Here is a 15,695-nt window from a genome sequence, read left to right as displayed (position 1 = left end):
GGTCTGGTGGAGCCCTGCAACACAGAGGGCATCACGCATCATTGTCACCTGCTGCACCCTTTACAACCTGGTGCTACAACAGGGAGACGAGCTGGCTGAGGAGGAGATGGAGGATTTGGAGGTCTCCTCTGATGAGGAGGACACCGATGGGGATGAGGGTGAGGAGGTCCTTGATGCGATGATGACAGAGATGAGGCCCTCGTGCGGGCTAGATGAGACAGGAGCACTCGGGAGGCCCTCACAGCTGCTAGATTTGTGGAGGATGATGACAACATGCAGTGAGGTGACACCATGGATCCTCACATTGCATCTGTGAATGTTTGACTCCAGTCTGGCTTATGGCAGTGCGAATAGCCTCTGTGAGAATGCTCCTGTCATGGAGAAGCAGTGGAGACCCTAATAGTTGCTCGATTGCAGGAGGACGATGACAACATGCAGTGAGGACACTCCGTAGATCTTCACATGGCCTCTGAGAATGTCTGATTCCTGTCCGGCCAAGGGCAGTTTGCTTGCGTTCTGTGATCAGGGTCACATCAAAGAGATGCAGCCATGAAACTTTAAAAGCATCTGATGCTTTGTCCGCCTTCAGCACTTGAGCCCTTCAGGAGCACAGCATCACTGGTCACAGATGCTGAAGAGATGGGGGCCAGCCCTACCTTAAAGGTGCTGAGAGCACACAGAGACAATGAGAGAACTCTGTGATGCCTGCCCACTACTTTCTGGCAGCAATGACAAGCGCCATCGAGGTGCAGGCATCAATAATGTGTCCAGGGAGTGTGAGGCTGGACCATCACTGTGGTCTGAAGACTGCACAAAGCACAGGGAAGAGGCCCTGGACCGGGGCAAACTGGCCTTATCTTGTGCAGAAAGGTTTCACATCTGAGTGACAAGAACACTGCTCATCAGAACAAGGAGCCACAGGCAGGGAGACATTCTTGGGAGTTTATTGACAATAGTGAACATTATGTACAAGTGATTAACACCAGTGCCCAGACTGTGCAACTAATTCTCCTTAACTGTCCTAACCTTGCCGCTACATCTTGGTGCTCCCTGGACATCCACAGCAGAGGTGGAGGCAGCCTGCTGACTGATATTGTCTGTGATGACCTTGGCGGGCATCCTCTGGAGGGCCCAGATTTGGAGGGCCCCGGCCTGCTTTCCAGGTCCTGCTGTGTGGCAGTGGCACCCTCCTCGGCCTGTGGGGTTGGAGCTGCGGAGGTCACAGGAAGATTAGATGTGGATGGGCCGGACACTCCACAAGTCACCTGGATGGATGGCCCCGGGGTTGGTGGGGGGGTGGGGGGGGGGCGGTACACTTGCTGATCCTCCTCCCTATGGGTGCCCAAGGGCATTTGACTGACTCCTTGAGGAGAAGGTGTAGCTGGAGTGAGATTGCGTTGCCCAGCACCCCTCTCGCATACACACTGTTGGAGACAAATATGGCTTCAGCGATGGAGTTAAGACCGTGTAGCAGTGCAGGAGTGACATCCTGGACCAAGGTCTCCATGGCGGCCGCCATCCTACCAGTGTTGACCTTGGTGCATTGGCACGTTGGTGCTATCACCTCAGTCTGAAGGTGGATGGATTCCTCCATCATGTCTTGCAATCTGAGGAGTGCAGCGGACATCCCTTCCTGATGTTCCCGAGCTTGCCTTTGCAGCTCCAGCAACTTTGACATGACCGAGTCCAGAGGCTCATCACCTGACTCGGCCTCAGCAGATTTCTAGCCTCTGGCAGTCCTCCAGACCTGGAAAGTCCCTGCCAATACTTGCAGTGGATCAGACAGTGCATTGTGATCCTGAGGCTTCTGTAAAGCTAGGTCCCACCGAGGTGTGTACCTCTGCATGGTGCAGGGTGTGGGTGAGTGTTGTGACGGGACTTCAGGGGGAGTGCCTTCTGATTCATCTTCAGAAGTTTCTTTGGGGCTTGATTGGAGGCCCTGGGCCATGGACTCTGTCGGCTGTTTCCCAGAAGTGCCTGTGAAAGCAAGGGGAGATAATTAGTGCATGGCAGTGGCCTGTGAAACAGGACACATCACTCACAGAATGGTTATCTGATGGATGTTACACTGCTGGATCCTCACTTGGTAGAGCAGCACCGACCTCACTGTCAGCACCGTCCAGCTCCTCGCCGGCCAGCTGGAAGGCTCGGTTTTCAAAGTCTGTGAGGGCCTCGATTTCAGACATTCCTCCATTGGTCTGCGACCTCTCCCTTTTGTTGTGTGCCAGCTTGTCCTGCATGAATAGAGATGGAGAGAGTGTAAGCAGGATGCCTGCCACGCCTGAAGATAAGTAAGCCTGGCATGTGTGGTTGGTGAGTGATCCCATGGACTGGATGAGGATGATGAAGGTGTGTGTGAGAGAGTGAATGGCGATGTCCCTTGAATTGGCAGTGAGTGAGATCCCTGTGAATGTATGATGGGTTTGTGAATGTGTGAGTTGAGTATGATGAGGAGATTGAGTTGCCCTGGTGGAACGGAGAAGATCATTCATCCTTTTGTGGCACTGGGCGGCTGTCCTCTTTTGAAGGGTGTTGGCCCTGATCACAGCTGTCACCGCCTCCCAAGCCTGGTCGGTCACACCCCTGCCCATCCTGCGGCCAGAGCAGGAATAGAGGACATCACGGTGGCCTCCTCGGCATCCAAATGTTGTTCCAGTGATGCGTCACTAAACCCGGGGGCTGCAGTCTTTTTGCCTTTTGTGCAGGATTCCTGGGCTGGAAGCACGGAGATGTGTGCTTGCGGCTGGACTTTAAATACGGAGCTCGGTGTGATGAAGCGGTGAGGTGATGGCCTGGCAGGCGAATGAGTGCCCGGAATGAGTCCATGTCCAGGAATGCATAACTAATGCAATGGGCTTGGGGCAATATGGCCCATAGTGGAAACCTGGGATGATTCCGCCCAAAGTGTTTACCACCATATTAAATCTATCATGAAACAAGTACTGATCAAAATAACCTTAATTTCTGGATTCCCGTCTGCTGTTAGAACAATAGATCCTGGTATTTAAAAACAGTACTATCACTATGTTAAACTAATGACCAATATAGCAAAGCATTAAGAGTGTTAAACATCACGACAGCCCCCTGTCATTACTCATCTGGTGTATCTCATTTCTATCTCTCACTTTATTTGATTCATAAGCTCCAGTTAATGAAGTTTGCAGGGGTTCCCGTAGCCCCCCTTAAACAGTTCTTAGATTTTAGGATTTATAAAGAACATAATTACAGAGGCACAATGTTCGGCTCAATCAAGATTTTGATGTTTTATTGAACACACTAATGTCCCTAGTACAGGTACTCCTAACATTAGTTAAAAGCAACACAGGAAAACCCCAAAATTAAAACAATCTGCCCTCGGTACAAAACTTCCTGCGGCTGGCTGAAATTGGCAACCCAATTCCCAGCTAATCCAAACACAAAGTCACCACAATTCGGTTTGAAACTTACAAAATACAGGCAAAACACTACGTCTTGTCCCAAAACCCTCAGGCCAATCTCACTATGATATGGCTGGAGAAAAAACACTTGCAGATTACCGGCAAAAACACCACACTTTTGCCCAAACCTTTACAAAAGCCCCAGACCAATATTGCTACGATTTGGCTGAAATCACTTACAACCCCCACCATGGCTGGTCTGTCCGATGTTGATTGTAGGTCCTGAGTCAAGGTAACCAGCCCTGACCTTTCTTGCAACTGTAGCAAAAACACTCTCGATATGCTCTTCTTTTTATAATAATTAAGCTCAGACATATCAAATATATTTCCTATTGTTAGTGCTGTTCCAATGTCTGGCAGTCAGCACTCTTACACGCAGAGTCCAGATGAATGTGATTAGATCACGCTGGTTGAAACATATAGGTTTTTCCCTTGGGAGATATATCCCAGACGAATATTATCAATTCCCATTGTATGAACAATTCTCCTGCTGCTTGAGGTAACACAAGAACAGCACCTGGCTCCAAGGTTAATTCTCCTCTTCTCGGGAGGAACCAATCGTAGTTGCAATGCCAGATTCCAGTCCTATTGTTTGTGGTGCAGACCTTAGTGGCAGTACCATCCTTTGAGTGTATTGTAATGATGACGTGTTCTTTGTGCCACTGTATTGGATAATCAGACTCTTAATTGCATGAGTCAATGGCATTTCCCTGGTACCATTGTTCCACGATACAATCAGTCAACGTCCAAACCCGTTTAATGAGCCACTGGGCAGAATCCCGGAGCAATGGCAGGTTTTCACGCCGTATCATCCCAAACCCAACGTATTACTTATGCATTCCTGGGAAACATGCCATTTCCATGGCTGGTGTGCTGTCATTCGCCTGCCACGCCAACACCTCACCGTTTTAGCATGCCAGGCGCCATATTTAAAGTCCAGCTGCATGTACACATCTCAGTGCTTCCAGACCATGACTACTGTGGGGAAGATGTCCATGAAAGGCAAAATGACTGTAGTCCCCAGGTTTAATGACACGTCACTGGAATGCCTTTTGGATGCCGTGGAGGCCCGCCGTGATGTCCTCTACCCTCTCTCTGGCCACAAGGTGGGCAGCGGTACTACCAATCCAGCATGGCAGGTGGCGGCAGTGGTGATCATTGCCAATGCTGCACAGAAAAGGTTGGCCATCCAGTGCAGACAGAGAATTAATTATCTCATCCATACTGCCAGAGTAAGTCAACCATCTCATCGCTCTAAACTCGCGCCATATTGTCCGCTCACGCCACCGAACATGTGCAATGGCAGCGGGCACAGAAAATCCCAGCCATTGTCCGAATTAACCCCTTGCTGCCCAGCCCTGTGCTGTTGGCTGCAGATGAACTTTTGTGTTTTATAGTTCCAAACATGAGGTCAAAACATGTCCGTGTGTTTGGATTTTTTTTATTCCATAAATTTCCCAGTTGGAGGAGATTCCAATCCTACTAATTGCATTGAAACATAGGCTATACTGCATTAATAAGATATGTTGATTTGGCTTTCTTTCTTGTAGCTTACAAAGTTCTCCTAAATTTGTATTATTTACTTTCACAGTTAACTGTCAACAAAAAAGAAGTGAGTCTTCCCTACAAGGCAAAGGGATTTGAGATTACTGATCTGGGCAGAATCACAAATATTTTTATTCCTGATATTCGAACAAGTATCACTGCTCTCCGCAATAACTTTCGGATCAGAGTGCCGGAACAATACTTCTTTAATAACACCCAAGGCCAATGCGGTATGTGCTCTGTGACTACATAGACTTATATAAAATTATATATTGGGTAATTTTGTTGGTAATATGAACTTTGCTACATAATACGTTGCATCATCTTTTTCTGGTCTTAGGATCCTGCTCACACTCCCAATCCAACTGCACTAGAAAGGATGGGACAGTCGAACCACCTGACTGCTGCTCCAGCACTGCATATGACTGGAGAGTTGATGATCCCAATAAACCTTATTGTTCAGTACCTCCTCCTAATGTTCCTTGTATCCCAACTACTCCTGCACCAACATGTAGACCTGAGAAAACAGTCTGTGATATCATTGGAGGAAAGTAAGCAAACTCATTCTTCCAATTTTTCTTTTCAAAAAAGCTACCTGAAAGACAACCTACAAATGCATTAAATTATGTCAAATTGCATCGAGTCTGAAGTACAGAAACAGGTCATTCACCCTACTGATCTCTACCGGTTTATGTTTATGTTCCACATAAGGCTCCCCTACCCCTCTACATTTAACCATTTGCATAACCTCATTCCTTCCTCCCTCATGCGCTTACTTAGCTACCCTGGATTTCCTTAAATTAATGATACATATTTAAAAGATATCTACTGTCTTTTGCAGCTTGAATTCTTCATGCAATTTGACTTTATTTAAATAAATAAATATTGCTGGTGCAATTGGTTCCCAACAAATAACATTTATAATCAAATATTTGCAACAGGAGAATGAAACTAATATTCAATCATTAATAAACTTAGTGAACCACAAAGATGGATAGCAATTTTACACAGGACCTATCAAAAAGTGTAGGACTGGGATCATTGTAGGCTAGCTAAAGTCATGGTCAATGTTTCTACTTTCTTGAAAGCTATCAAGTCTTCGCTGTTGGAAAGACAATAAAGTTCTCACATCAATACATTCTCACTTCTGTAAAGGTAATAGGTGCAGAATTGTCTCATGCTCAGTATACCTTTTAGTGAACCATGCCTGCATAATAGGGATTTACTTTGGGCCACCTATGTCATGTCATTAAGCTATGTCATTAAGTGGATTAATTAAGGAATGGCAGACCATGTTTGTTAAAAGTAAAAGTTTCTGCTTAAAACCCAAAGGGTAAGAAGTATCATAAGGCCCTGCTTTCATGATCTCTGTTCATACTGAAAATCAAGATTAAGCGAGCTTTTGCCTTTCTGATGATGACAATGTGGTATGTATAGACTCTGGAAAAGCATTTGATAAAATGCTACATAATATCTTTGACAACAACATTGTTGCTTATGAAATAAAAGGGGCAGAAGGGATACAAAATTGGCTAAGCGACAGAAAGCAAGAAGCAGTAGTAAATGGCTGTTTCTCAGACTGGAGGAAAGTATACATTAGTGCCCCCCGGGTGTCAGAATGAGGACCACTGCTTTTAGTGTTATATATTAATGGCTTGAGTGATCAGGGCACAATTTCAAAACCTGCAGATGACACAAATCTTGGAAAGATAATGAACAGTGAGGAGAATAGTGATAGACTTCAAGAGCACATGCGCAGGCTGATGGAATGAGTGGACACATGTCAGATAAAATTTAACACAGAAACATACAAAGTTATGCATTTTGCAAGGACAGACAATATAAACTGAATAGTACAATTCTAATGGGGGTGCAGGAAGAGGGATACTTAGGGGTATATGTGCACAAATTGTCAAAGATGACAGATCGGGTTGAGAAAGTGATTATAAAAGCATATGAGATCCTGGGCTTGCTAAATAGAAGCATAGAATGCAGAAGCAAAGAAGTTATGATGAACCTTTATTGAATGCAGGCTCAGCCACAACTGGAGTATTGTGTCCAATTCTGGACATTGCATTCTAGGAAGGATGTGAAGGTCTTGGAGATGGTGAAGAAGAGATTTATTAGAATGGTCCCAGTGATAAGGTGCTTCAGTTATGTGGATAGATTGGAAGAATTGGGGTTGTACTTCTTAGAGAAGAGAAGGTTGAGAGGAGATTTGTTTAAAATCATGAGGGAATAGACAAGAGTATATAGAGATTCTGATTCCATTGACAGAATGGTAAAGAACCAAAAGGCACAAATTTAAGGTGATTGGCAGGAGAACCAATGGAAATAAGGGAAAATTTTTAAGACAGCAAGTGGTTAGGATCTGGAATGCACGGCCTGAGAGTGCGGTGGAGACAGGTTCAATTGAGGTTTTCAAAAGAAACTTGGAGAAGAATATTCAGGGAAAGAAATTGCAGAGCTGTGGAACTAGTTGGATTACTGTAGCAGTGAAAAATATAGGCTGGATGGGCTGACTGGCCACCTGTGCAGAAACCATTCTATGATTCTAATTAAGGGTTGAGAATAAAACTAGTCCTCACTTCAGCAGCAAAATTATTCTTTGTGTGTAATTATAAATGAAATATTGGTGAGCACATATGGCCTGCAGTTAACAAATAAGCTTCCTATGGACAGGTTCAGTGAAATATATTTAATCAGTGCTTAATTCTCAGATATTTAGGTTTCAGACTATCACATTACAGAATCATGAAGCATAGGAGGAGGTCATTCAGACTATCATGCCTGTGCTAGCAATTTGAAAGAGCTATCCAACATCTCGTTCCTTCCCAACAGGCCTGCAGAAGTTTCCTTTTCAAGTGTATATCCAATACACTTTTGAAAAATACTATTGTATCGCCTTCCAGCAACCTTTCAGGAAGTGCATTCCAGATCATAACAAATCATAGCGTAAAAATAACTCTTCTCATAACTCCTGGTTCTTTTGCCAATTGTCATTATCTGTGTCCCTGATCGCCAGCCCTCCTGGCAGTAGAAACAATCTATCCCTATCTAATCTATCAAAAGCTCCCATAATGTTGAACACCTCTATTAAATTCTCCCTTGGGCTTTCTCTGCTCTAAGGGAGAATAATCCCAGCTTCTCTAGCCAGCCCCTATAACTGATGTTCTCTTCCATGGTATCATTCTAGTAAAACACCTCTATGTTCGCCAAGCACTTGACATCCTAGTGTGTGTTTTAGACTATTAATTCATTATTGATTTAACATCAATACCAATTTACATAAATTCCTCCTTCTCTCAATGCTCATGCAGAAATTTAGACATTTCGGGCTTAATTTTGAATGGGGTTGGGGGGGTGGTATGGTAGCCCTGCCCCCAGTATAAAATCCAAACACGGGCCTGCCCCTGCTTGGCCAGTCTGACCCACAGCCATTTAATGGCCATCGAGCTGTTAATTGACTTGAGGTGTGACTTCTGCCCCCATTGCAAAGGGAGTCCCACCTCCAAGATCTTCCGGCCAAACAAGTGGTAAAATGCAGTGGAGGGAGTGGGAGGCCTTTCAGGGAGGGCCTCCAAAGCACGTTGACCCAACTGGCAAGAAGGCCACCAGATTTTACCTCCCAATCTAGACAATTGGCATGGGCCTCCCCACCACAGGAAAAATCCCAGTGGTGGCAGGAGGAGGCCCTTAAAGTGGCCATTAATTGGACACTAATTGGCCTCAATGCGCCCAAGAGTGAGTGGGCCACCTGATTTCTCCCCCACCATGGGTAAATACCCGTAGGGGTGGGTGGGCAAGAGGCATGACATGCTGCCATGGTGCCCAATTTTACACACTCACTGCCTGCCAACCTGCTCCTGGAGTCAGCTGAATATTCCAGAATCCCTGAAAAGTAGTTGTAGCCTTAAAAAGGCTACATTGGTGTATGTATGTAGGTGCACTTAAAGTCACTGAAATGTGTTATATTATATAACCAGTAAATGGCGGTTTACATTCGAGCAAAGCTGTGAAGAAAATAGCTTTCCAATTAAATATTGACTGGTTGCAACAAGCATCAGAAACTTAAACATTTAGTTAAACATATTTTATAGGAATTAGAAGAAAATGGACTGTTCACAATTTTTAAGCATGTTTCTCTTTCTTACTATTCAGGCCATTTGAACAATGCAGAAAGAAGATCAACCTTGATAAGTACACCAAGACTTGTCACTTTGACCATTGCCAGACAAACTCCACTGTTGACTGTACTAGCCTGGAAACTGCTGCTATGGCTTGTGCAAGTATAGGCATATGTGTTAATTGGAGACCTTTCACAAATAAACGATGTGGTAAGTATTTCAAATCTGGAAAATGACTAAATACCTATTCTAGAAAATAACAAGGAAGTACTTGTAAATCCAGGAGAATTATTTTCTTCACAATGGATGGCTGTAGACAAATCCTACTCCAAATCAGATCCCCATAAAATAAAAATGATAGTTTGTATGATAGTGACATGTGGACCATAAATCTCCTTGCAAGTTCTACCAAATTCACATCATTATGCCAATGGGAGATGGGCAGAACACATTGGAAATTGGCAGATGCCAAGGTGAGATAACAGCTTCCAGCTGGGTGTCAGTGGAATCCACAGGGGAGTCCTCCAAATAAATATTATTTGTTTAAACGCTTGATCAGTGGAGGATCAGGACAGAGTAGCAGAGAACTGAGAAAAAAGCTAAAAATAAATTAAGGGGTGAACTTATTAGATTTAATATAAGTAAAAAAAAAAAGGCAATGGAGAGAATAATGAGATAAACAAATCTCCAGGACCTGACAATGAATATGCCAGAGACTTGCTCAGAAATTGTCAATGTTCTAGTCGTGATTTTCCTAAACTCTGATTCAGGAGTTGTTCCTTTTGGATTGGTAAATTGCCAATCACTTTGTTATTTAAGAAGAGTAGAAATGTTAACCTAGGAGATTATAGACGTTTTAGCCTAATGTTTATTGTGGGGAAGTTACTGGAATCTATTATAAGGTCTGAGTGACTGAGCCAAGGAACACAAAGTTGTGTTCATGGGCAGATACATGAGTATTCACTGCATGTCCATAATGGCAATTGCCAGATTTTCTGCTTTCATGGGCAGGTGGACACTGGAGATATTGTGCCACTTGTGCCCTCTCCACCCCATGCAAATTAGGTGCCCTTCCATTGACTCTACAAGCTCAGCTTTTCAGGAACTGTGGGAACCCTGATTAATAACTTTTAATGGAAAATCTTTCTAACAGCACTGTGAGTGTACCTACACCACATGGACTGCATGGTTCAAGAAGGTGGCTCACCACTACCTTCCCAAGGGCAATTAGGGATGGGCTATCAAAATGCTGGCTCAGCCAGCGACACCCACATCCTGTAAAAGAATGAAAATAAAACTCCATTATAATTACAAACACTGACATACATGAGAAATGAATAGAATACTGAGAAAAAAAATTCCGTTACCTGATGTTCTCATAATCAGAGTCTAACTAGGTGGCCTGTACCACATTCAGGTGTAATCCCATGTGTGCGCCGCATATTTAGAATTCTACTGCAATGTCACTTGCTTACCATACACTGCTACTTTGACATCACTACCCATTCCCACATGAAACATGACAACAAAGGACACAGCTCCAGACCAGTCAGTATAATTTGTAATGTCAAGTGACATCTTTAATCATGAATGAGTTAAAAGTAAAATTATGTAACTGCACACTTGTTTCTGACTTTATTGCTAGATACAGCATAGAGACCTTAGTCTTTGAGATAATGCAATGGGGACCTTAGTCTTTCTGATAACATATTAAAACACCAGCTTATCTCACAACCCAAATGTCAAAAAATTAGAAACTCTTGCCTCTAAGTATCCAACATTTCTATAAATCACAAGAAAAAAAGAGCACTGTGAAAAAAATTGAAGGCTTTGATTGATGCTGGACTAATATTCTAGACATGATAGACTAATAGCTTCTTCATCATAGATGTTGAGTGTGTGTATGTGTATGCACATGTGTATGTAGTGTATGGCTTTCTATCACCTGGTTTCTGATTTACACTACCAAGTGCAGTCATCTGTATGATTGCTGCTTTGTAACTTTACCCAGGAGTTATTTGTCTGCCATTCTTCAAGAAACCTGATTCAAAACACACAATTTAATATAAACCAAAGAGGAAGCTTATTACTATGTAATTTTATTATGCATATAAAACATAAGACATTGTGATTCTTTTAGCTGTTAATTGAATGCTTTATGCAATGGCTTTAATGCAATCATTCACATTATTAATTTCTACACTGAATGCTTTTTTTAAATTCAAGATTACACCTGTCGCCGAGATTTAGTTTATAAGCCATGTCAGGGAAGGAGAGACGATCGTTGTGTGAACAAGTAAGTATATTCCCAACTGTAAATAGCCTGTGTTTTAACAATTCTTTTTAAAGTTAGAACTTTAAAAAATACTTTTTTTTATAATGCTACTGATAATCTTTAAAAAATACCACATCACTTTTCAGCACGGTTCAGCCTGGGACAAAATTTTCCCCTGCTCAAGAAGGATGCTTTTGTCCAGATGGAAAGAAGTTGTCAGAAGATAGTACTCACTGTGTTGCCTCATGTAAAGGTGTGTTGGTTTGTTTTCAATGAGGATGAGATAATTTATTAATAATGTCTTTCACCACAACAACAACCTGCAGCAACAAAAACATCCCAGGGCGCTTCACAGGAGCATTATCAAATAAATTTTGACACAAAGCAACATAAGGGGATCTAAAAGCATGGCCAAAGTATTAATGAGTGCCTAAAGGAGAAGTATTGAGGTGGAGAGGTTGAGGGAGGGAACCCCAGAATTCAGTGAATAGATCACAGCCAAATACTGTTTTAAAGAATTATATTTTGTATTTATGAATAACGCAGTTTACATAAGTCAGCCTTTATACAGTTTATCTTTAAACAGTTTCAAGATAGTTGAGGTGACAATGTATTTTGTAGACCATTCCACACTTGCGTACTCCATATTGCCTCCAGCTTCCAGACAACTAATACCTGATAATTGGTGAATGAACATAACTAATAGGGAAAGTTTAATTGGTTTCTAACCATACTCTTCAATAAGGAAGGCATTACAAAAATTAAACACATTTCACTGCCTCTATGTTGCAGAAATTTTCAAAGAGCTAAATGAATGTGGACATCCTTACTGCTCTCCGACATCTCTGAAACTGGGTTCAATGTGGAACAAGCTAAACATGAAAGCAATAATATATAAAATGTGAAAAGATTCAGCGTTTTTTTAGTTTTAAGATTAGGGGTCAAGAGCATCATCTCTCCTGATGAAAATCAGCAATCCCCATTCCTTTCCCTGTCGGAGCATTTTTCAGCCAGACTTCGCTGATAGAAGTGACATAGGGGTATCACAGGAATGGAGGTGGCATGGGTTATGGGGGCCATGGAAGTGACATGAGGATATGTAGGCAGCTGGGTTGTGTGAGAGGGTTTAGGGGTGAGGATTTTTGGGCCTGACCTTCATCATTAAAGCTGGGCCAATGTCCCAGTGAACACAGGGTGGCATTCCAGCATGCTGGCCTGGCCATCTGCCTACCTCCATTATTGCCTCAGACCTAACCTCCAGAGGTGGCAGGCCTGATTTCATCCCAACCTCGCATCCCCAGAATTAAAATGCATCCCCAGAATTAAAATCTGGTGGGCGGTGGCTCCTTTAAATGAGATGGTCTACCAGGTGTGGAAGTTTCACGACACAAGCTTCCAGCTTCCTCCATGAAAATCCGGCCCAATGCATCAGTTTCACAGTTGACACTTATCTTATCAAAGTCCTGGTTGCACTAAATTCTACTTATGGCATTTTTATTCAGGTTGACTTCTCTTCTTAATTAATGCCTCTCCATTAATTATATTTCATTTTTGTCATACACCATCTCCCCTTCAACTGAGGGAGTACAGGTATGTCCATCTGATTTTCTTGTCTCCCCACCACCCCCTCTCCCATTGAGTGGTGGTCTTGAGGTTAAAATTGTGCATTGACGAAAACCCAATGGTGCAATTTTATTAAGTATTTCCCTCATTTTCACGCAGAAAGTGGTGTTCATCATTCAGTCAGAAAAGCAGGGTATTTGATGAGGCAATATAACTGGCTGGGGGAAGAAAGAATTCTAACGCAAGAGCAGATGTATACTAACATTGTATTGAAAAGACCTAAGATCTCTATTTCTGGTGTGATAAAGTTATTTGATCACTGGCTAGTGTTTTGTGAATGAGTTGCTAACTTTTTTTTTCCTTTGCAGGTTGCAAGGCCAGGCCATATACTAAAAAAATTGTCAAGGATGATTGTGAAGCAAATGTCAATGTAAACCAATGTGAAGGGGAATGCTTTTCAACCACTAAGTAAGTTGATTGTTAAGTTACTTATACTTACTGATATAAGGCAGTGTAAAAATGTCTCTGATCCCCCCCTTTCAAACTCCATAGTATTTATAGCAGAGAAATAGGCCATTCAGCCCAACTGACCTGTGCTGGTATTTATGCTCCACTCAAGCTTCCTCATACCTTACTTCATCTCACTGTAACAACATATTCTTCTATTCGTTTCTCCCTCATGTATTTCCAAGTTTCTTCTTAAATGCATCTCTGCAATTCACTTCAGCTACTCCATGTGGTAGCAAGTTGCACATTCTAAGAGTAAAACTGGTCACACTTGTGTCTTCCTGGTACTTCCATTCACATCCTGTGTATGCATGGCTAGATGTTTCCGTCTGTCCTTTTTTTCCCCTGTGTCTCTATAAGTCCTATTGAAAGCTGTCATGTCAATAAATGTATTGTTTATCAGCTAATATGGTTATCCCCATTTGTGTTCGTTGGAAATGTTTACAACACAATGTAATTTTGTTTTCCAGATTTAACTTTGATACAAATGCCTTGACACATAATTGTCAGTGCTGCCATGAAAGGGAGACAGAAGAGAAGTCAGTGAAACTACAGTGTAGGAATGGAGCTACCAGGACATATAAGTATATCGACATCAAGTCATGCATGTGTCAAGGTGAAGAAAATGAGAAAGGCCAGCAGTTGCAATGATATTTGTTATGAACTAAAGGTTATAATTTCAATAACTTATCTAGAAAGCTGTCTTAGTCTAAATTGCTCTGTATTACCATATTACCGGTAAATCAGATCCATTACCAAAAAGTATCCTAAAATTCTCATTAGCGTCACATGGTACTAGTGCTATTTTCAGCAATAGTTGGTAGCATCTTTGCATTTTTACTTTCTGAAATCTGTCAGTGACTGTACTATTAGAAATGTGAATCAATAAACATCCTTTCAAATAACCAAACTGTCTCTTTTTATTCTGAGTTATAATTTAGTTTGAAGCAAAAATTGAATGTGTAAAGCTAATTCACGATTAAACTAAGCAAGAGGTGTGTGGGCATGATGCATGGAACAGTGAGAAATTTCTGTGTCTACTAAGACTGCTTTTTAGTCCAAGCTCCCACACTTGCTTTCAAGTGGATTTTCTACCTTTACTTTTGCTTCAATACTTTATACAATGACCCTAAAGCCATCTCTGGTGTTATTTAGAGCATGATTAACAATATGCAGATTTAGGGCCACATGCCACCCGTAAACCCTGGCAATGAGACTTTTGAAGACCAAGCGACGTTGTCCTTGTAGTAATTATAGTTTGGCTAAACATAGGACTATAGCTTTAAGAATAATCCTGTGTTGTGAGATCACATGATCTGTGTAACCCAATGAGTTAGCAGCACAGGGAAGCTGGAGGGGAGAGTTCTTCTTTAGTTATAGAGTTAGATGCACACATGTAGTTGCTGCTGCTGTCTTGTAAATAAAGTTAAATGTGTCCACCTAAAAAAGTTGCCTGGAAAATCAACTCTATAACAAACTGGCAATGAGCATAAATCAGATCTGGTACTATCCCTCGCCCAGCGATTGTGAGTATCTAAGATAATTAAAAAGAAAGGAAGATATACTCATCCGAGCTGCCACAGTTTGGCAGAATTGATCCCTATGAACCAACCACAGATGACTGGTCTCAGTATATCGAACGTCTTGCATTCTACTTTCAAGCCAACAAAATCACAGTGAAGGAATAGAGGAGAGGACACAAAATTATTGATGAGGCACCACCTTTGAACAAAACTAAGCCTGATACTTAACAATTTGTTTTAATCTCCTGAGTCTTTGTGGGAGCAAAACCTACCATTTAATTCAAAGCTTGACAGACCCCAGTGCCCCAGATTCGAAGACTTTCAGTGAATTAGTCGATCTCATGAAGGGACATTTCCAATTCAAGCCCTCAGTTACAATGCAAAGGTTCAGGTTCAATTCACGGAATAGAGCTCCGGGAGAGACCATTGCTACCCATGTGGCGAAATTAAAACAACTACTGGAATATTCTGATTTCGGTGAAACCCTGAATGATATGCTCAGGGACCATATGGTATGTGGTGTGAAGGGGGATGGTATTCAGCAAAGATTACTGGCTGAAGTGAACCTTGATTTTAATGAAACGTTAGAAATAGCGCTAGCGATGGAAAGTGCTGTAAGAAATTCATGGTGCACTATTCTCCTAGCTGGGTGGGAACGGTCAGCCGAAAGTGGCACGAAAAGCAGGGACTCCATCGCGAAGTGGGAAACAGCCCCCAC

At 42.5% G+C, this 15,695-nt stretch overlaps 1 protein-coding gene across 1 annotated transcript in view; it reads left to right on the top strand.

Moving 5' to 3' along the window:
• LOC144673104 (uncharacterized) overlaps window positions 1-14,364 on the top strand; it is a 158,975-nt gene extending 144,611 nt beyond the window's left edge. Inside the window, exons 113-119 of the mRNA XM_078535093.1 lie at window positions 5,029-5,212; window positions 5,323-5,533; window positions 9,144-9,319; window positions 11,336-11,405; window positions 11,531-11,637; window positions 13,316-13,415; window positions 13,925-14,364. Of these exons, the coding sequence (XP_078391219.1) occupies window positions 5,029-5,212; window positions 5,323-5,533; window positions 9,144-9,319; window positions 11,336-11,405; window positions 11,531-11,637; window positions 13,316-13,415; window positions 13,925-14,105 (1,029 nt within the window). The 3' untranslated portion in view covers window positions 14,106-14,364. The remainder of the gene's footprint in view (window positions 1-5,028; window positions 5,213-5,322; window positions 5,534-9,143; window positions 9,320-11,335; window positions 11,406-11,530; window positions 11,638-13,315; window positions 13,416-13,924) is intronic.
• Window positions 14,365-15,695: the final 1,331 nt, after the last annotated feature.

Source organism: Cetorhinus maximus, unplaced genomic scaffold, assembly GCF_964194155.1.
Source record: "Cetorhinus maximus unplaced genomic scaffold, sCetMax3.hap1.1 HAP1_SCAFFOLD_271, whole genome shotgun sequence".
Lineage (NCBI taxonomy): Eukaryota > Metazoa > Chordata > Chondrichthyes > Lamniformes > Cetorhinidae > Cetorhinus > Cetorhinus maximus.
The sequence above is the reverse complement of the archived record's forward strand: the minus strand, read 5'-3'. Positions and strand labels throughout refer to the sequence as shown.